Source organism: Symphalangus syndactylus, chromosome 17 (assembly GCF_028878055.3).
Source record: "Symphalangus syndactylus isolate Jambi chromosome 17, NHGRI_mSymSyn1-v2.1_pri, whole genome shotgun sequence".
Lineage (NCBI taxonomy): Eukaryota > Metazoa > Chordata > Mammalia > Primates > Hylobatidae > Symphalangus > Symphalangus syndactylus.
This window is the reverse complement of record NC_072439.2, coordinates 47,014,001-47,020,000: the sequence shown is the minus strand read 5'-3', so window position 1 is coordinate 47,020,000 and position 6,000 is coordinate 47,014,001. Positions and strand designations below refer to the sequence as shown.

At 38.2% G+C, this 6,000-nt stretch overlaps 1 protein-coding gene across 2 annotated transcripts in view; it reads right to left on the bottom strand.

Annotated features, from left to right (window-relative positions):
* Positions 1 to 6,000, bottom strand: part of ARID2 (AT-rich interaction domain 2) — a 183,459-nt gene that overhangs the window by 2,113 nt on the left and 175,346 nt on the right. The window contains exon 21 of one of the 2 annotated variants that reach the window (XM_055251237.2): positions 37 to 93. The exons of the other annotated variant lie outside the window; for it this stretch is intronic. Coding sequence (XP_055107212.2) covers positions 75 to 93 — 19 coding nt within the window. The 3' untranslated portion in view covers positions 37 to 74. The remainder of the gene's footprint in view (positions 1 to 36; positions 94 to 6,000) is intronic. 2 annotated transcript variants of the gene reach the window in all.

Sequence of the window (6,000 nt, the reverse complement as noted above, 5' to 3'; positions counted from 1 at the left end):
AGGCGTGAGCCACCGCGCCCAGCCTCTCCGTAGTACCTTTCTAAATATGGAAGGCTGCACAGCAAAATTCTTTTTCAATCTTCATTCATGCTTCTAGAAAATTTAGAAAATTGTGTCAGAAAACAGCTGGAGAGGAACAAAATGGTTGCTTTTAAGGGATGACATGAAATTAAAATTATATTGTAGGTATAATTAAAGCTTCTTAGTCTTCATTAAGTGAAACCAAGCCACATCTAGCTTAACTATATCCTGAATGCCCCATTAGCCATAAAAGCTGTTTTCTAAAAACTTACAAATCTTAAATTTTCTACCCAAAAGATCACAATATTGATGTGGCTATCTATATAATGAGAGATTATAAAAGGGAGCATCATCTGGCAAAAAAAGGGATGCTGGAGGCTGAGAAAAATGGTAAAAATCACCCAGAACTGTGGGATGGATAAATGGACAGACATGTGATAAAGCAAGTATACTAAAATATTCATGGTAATAGCTAGGTGGCAGGTATATAAAATTTCATTGCAAACATTTCAAATTTGCCTATGTGTGAGAAATTTTATATTAAATGTTAAAAAAAAATCAGCCAGCATGAGATTACCCAAGAACCTTGGTGCCTTCATTAAAATAACTCCGAATATAAGAAACTACAGGAGAAAAAAAGAGAAGATGCAGACATGTACATTTTGAATTAAAAAACACGGTAGAAATGAAGCTTATGGAAAAAGATGCAAAAATTCAAAATCAAAATTTAATGTAGGGACTGGAGTCACTTTTACTATAGTAAAGCAAAGGAAAAGAAAGAAAACAAGAGTAAAAAATGAGACTGAAGAATAAAGAGTTGGGCATCTTTTCATGTTTTTTGGGCCATTTCAGTTTTATGTAGTTTCCATATATACATACCATCACACCCCCAAAAGACTGGATAAAATTAAACATTTTAATTACAATACCAAATGTTGACAAGTACATGGAGCAATTGAGACTCTCATACATTTCTATAGAGTGTCAATTGATAAAATCATTTTGGAACCAGTTGGCATCATGTAGCAAAGTTTTAACATCTTATGAGTCACCAATCCTTTGAAAACACTCAACAGAAATATGTCCATATGTGGCCAAAAAACAGAATATGGTTTAGAATGTTTATAGCAGCATTACTCTTAATAGCCCCAAATTGGAAATAACCCATTTACCCATCAAAAGTAGAGAAAAAAATACAATAATATGAATAAAATACTATTATGCAACAACATGAATCAATCCCAAAAATATAACGCTGAAAATAATATTGTATGATTTCACATATAGAAAGTTCAAAATCAGGCAAAATGAACCTCTGGTGTCACAGATAAGGATAGTGGTCCCTTATAGAGAGGAGGATGGAGTAAAGATTGGAGAGAACATGAAAGATTTCAACTGATATTGCTCTATTTCTTAACTTGGACAGATAGTTTTATGAGTGGTTCACTTTGTGATAATTCATTGAACTTTATACTTCTGTTTTATATAATTTTATGATTTTCTTTAAAATTTTATTTAACAACTTTTAAAATAAAGTATGAAATTTCTAAGATCTTTCTGGAAAAGAAAAATTAGTTGTACAAATTGATTTAAAAATTTACAAAACGCTTTGGGAGGCTCAGGCAGGCGGATCACGAGGTCAGGAGTTCGAGACCAGCCTGGCCAACATGGTGAAACCCTGTCTCTACTAAAAATACAAAAAATTAGCTGGGCCTGGTGGCAGGAGCTACATGGGAGGCTACTAATCCCAGCTACTCAGAAGGCTGAGGCAGGAGAATTGCTTGAACGCGGGAGGCAGAGGTTGCAGTGAGCCGAGACTGCACCACTGCACTCCAGCCTGAGCAACAGAGCGAGACTCCATCTCAAAAAAAAAAAAAAAAAAAAATTCACAAAATAAAAATAACTTTACAAAGTACAATCAGTTTTTCCCCACAATCAATGAATATTTTAACAAAGAAAGAAAAAAGACTTTAGTTTCAAAAAGTTAACAAAATCATAATATTTTTCAAACTGATAGTCACATGTTAAGAAGTATTCTTTTATTTGAATATTGCGTGGATAAAACTAGAAAGAATAAACTGAAATCACTAGGATGATTTTAAAGTAAATAATAATTTCCTTTTTGATATAAATGTTTAATTTTTTGAGGTTTTAAAAAATTAAGCACTCATTTTGTTTTGATATAAAACAAAATATGCCTAATTTGTTTTTTTATAAAATGATATTCTTTGAACTTCTAAATTCACATGTTAGTTTTTTGAGATGATTTAACAAAGAATAAACATTGGGCCACTCTAATATCCTTAACAGATAATAAAAATAATTTCTAAGCAACACTAGTAAAAACCATTTAGGATACAAATCAGCTTCTAAGAAAACAAGTTTAAACAAGTTTCTTTCCATTCCCTCCTCAAAACAGTACCAAGCGTAAAAGAAATTTATTTTTTGCCAGGTGTGGTGGCTCACGCCCGTAATCCCAGCACTTTGGGAGGCTGAGGCAGGTGGATCACTTGAGTTGAGGAGTTCAAGACCAGCTTGGGCAATACAGTGAGACATCCTCCCCCACCCCCCACCTTACACAAAATTAAAAAATGAACTGTTGGGCATGGTGGCCTATGTCTGTGGTCCCAACTACTCAGGAGGCTAAGGTGGGAGGACCACTTGAGCCCAGGAGGTTGGAGGCTGCAGTGAGCCATGATGGTCCCACTGAACTCCAGCCTGGGTTACAGAGCAAGACTCTTGTCTTGGGGGGCAGAGGATAAGTAAACCCCCAAATCCTCAGAAATTTGAGGAATTCCAAGGAAAGAGTAACCATACACAGATTGGGAAAAAAAACTACAAAAATAGCGGTGTTAATACCCTCAGAGAGATGAGAAGACACCAGTAAGACCAGGATGTTATAAAATAGTAACAACTGGCAACCAATAAAGAGCTCTTAAAAATTAAGGAAATTTCCAGCTGGGCATGGTGGCTCATGCCTGTAATCCCAGCACTTTGGGAGGCCAAGGAGGGTGGATCACAAGGTCAGGAGATCGAGACCATCCTGGCTAACTCGGTGAAAACCTGTCTCTACTAAAAATACAAAATATTAGCCGGGCGTGGTGGCGGGCGCCTGTAGTCCCAGCTACTCCAGAGGCTGAGGCAGGAGAATGGCGTGAATCCAGAAGGTGGAGCTTGCAGTGAGCCAAGATCGCACCACTGCACTCCAGCCTGGGCAATGGAGTGAGACTCCGTCTCAAAAAAAAAAAAAAAGGAAATTTCCAAAAAATAGATTAAACAGAGAGAAAACAGAAAGCTAAAAGAGAAAAAAGAAAAAGAAGCATACCAGAAAAGTTCCCATTACTGAAGGATATAAATCTCCAGACTGAAAGGACCCACCAAAATGAAATAATGACTTCAATGAAAACAACAACAAAACACCCACCGAAGACACATCATCATCCTGAAACCTCAGAATATTCAGAAATAAAGAGATCACAACAGTTTCTAGAGGGGGGAAAACAGATCACATACAAAGAAATGGGAACTAGAATGTCACTAGTCTTCTCAACAGCAAAGCTGGTGCTAGAATACACCACAGCAATGCCCTCAGGTTTTTAAAGAAAAATGATTTTTCAATCTAGAATGTTATGTACAGCCAGCAACTATCAAGAGTAAGGGTAGACTACAGATATTTTTAGGCATGTAGGGTCTTAAATTATTGAAGGATATGCTTTTGCATGAAGAGAGTAAAACAAGAAAAGAAAATAAATGGGTTTCAACGAAAAGGGATTCAACATGGAGGTAATTCCTGAGAAGAGCTGTGTACCAGGTCCAGAGAGCAACCTGTCTAGACTGCAGAAGGGCAGTTTGCAAGGAAAAAAATATTCTAAAAATGAAAACTTGATAGAGGTTTAACAACTGTGTTTCAGTATGTGGACAGCTTATTGACGTGCTTGAAAGATACTGATTAAAATATATGGTAAAATCAGTATTAGGCCCGTAAAAAGCCAAGCAAAAAGCATGGCACTCATGCTTTTTATGGGCCTAATACACAGACAAAAAAGCTGGGTACGGTGGCTCACACCTGTAATTCCAGCCCATTGGGAGGCCAAGATGGGTGGATCACTTGAGGTCAGGAATTGAAGATCAGCCTGGCCAACATGGTGAAACCCCATCTCCACTAGAAATAAAAAATTAGCCAGGCGTAGTAGTGGGAGCCTGTAGTCCCAGCTACTCAGGAGGCTGAGGCAGGAGAATCACTTGAACCTGGGAGGCAAAGGTTGAAATGAGCCGAGATTGCGCCACGGCACTCCAGTCTGGATGACAGAGCGAGACTCTGTCTCAAAAAAAAAAAATGAAGAGAAAGAAAAACATAATAGTATAGTACTTGGCTCAACATCAAACAATCCAACAATAATATCTGATTTAAGATTTAATCAACGACTGTGATGGAACAATAATATGATGAGGAAAAAGTAAAGTGGGAAGAAGAGAGGTTTATCCAATTTCTTAAAAGGGAAGTCAATAAATGTATAAAATTAGATAAGTTAAGAAATAGTAACACAGACATATTATTTTGAAATATGAAAGCAATTGCATTAGCTCAAATTGTTGCAGGCTCCCCCCTTGGAGGTGGGTGGGGGGGTAAAGTAGGGAACTATTTGGTTATATATATGTATAATATATACATTAAAATATATATAATATAAATATATAATATGTTATATAATATAAATATATAATATGTTATATATTATATATATAATATATAAATAAAAATATATATTAAAAATAAATAAATATATATATATATATATTTTTTGAGATGGAATCTCGCTCTGTCACCCAGGCTGGAGTGCAGTGGCGGGATCTCGGTTCACTGCAAGCTCCACCTCCTGGGTTCACGACATTCTCCTGCCTCAGCCTCCCGAGTAGCTGGGACTACAGGCGCCCGCCACCACGCCTGGCTATTTTTTGTATTTTCAGTAGAGACGGGGTTTCACCACGTTAGCCAGGATGGTCTCGATCTCCTGACCTCGTGAACCACCTGCCTTGGCTTCCCAAAGTGCTGGGATTACAGATGTGAGCCACCACACCCAGCCTGGTTATAACTTTTATAGCACTTACTATTTTTTTTTTTTTTTTTTTTTTTTTTTTGAGACAGAGTCTTGCTCTGTTGCCAGGCTGGAATGCAGTGGCGTGATCTTGGCTCACCGCAACCACTGCCTTCCAGGTTCAAGTGATTCTCCTGCCTCAGCCTCCTGAGTAGCTGGGACTACAGGCACACGCCACCACGCCCAGCTAATTTTTGTATTTTTATTAGAGATGGGGTTTCACCATGTTGGCCAGGATGATCTCAGTATCTTGACCTCGTGATTCATCTGCCTCGGCCTCCCAAAGTACTGGGATTACAGGCACGAGCCACCACGCCTCGCCTTGATTTTTTAAGATTTATTTTTTCTAACACCTTCATTGAGGTATAATTCACACACTATACAATCTATTAATCTGAGATGCAATCTTGCTCTGTCACACAGGCTGGAGTACAGTGGCATGATCTCAGCTCACTGCAACATCCGCCTCCTGGGTTCAAACCATTCTCCTGCCTCAGCCTGAGTGGCTGGGATTACAGGCATGCGCCACCATGCCCAGCTAATTTTTATATTTTTTAGTAGAGATGGGGTTTCGCCATGCTGGCCAGGCTGGTCTCAAACTCCTGACCTCAGATGATCTGCCCGCCTCAGCCTCCCAAAGTGCTGGGATTATAGGCATAAGCCACCGCGTCTGGCCCAATCCACCCATTTAAACAAAAATTCACTCGTTTTTAGTATATTCACGGAATTGTGCAACCATCACCACAATTCTAGAATATTTTCATCATCTTTAAAAGAAACCCAATACCCATTAGCAGTCACTTCCAATTTTCCCCAAATCCTTCCTTTGTTGTGTTTTAGTTTTTTTCCACTGTGGTAAAACATACGTAACATAAAACGTACT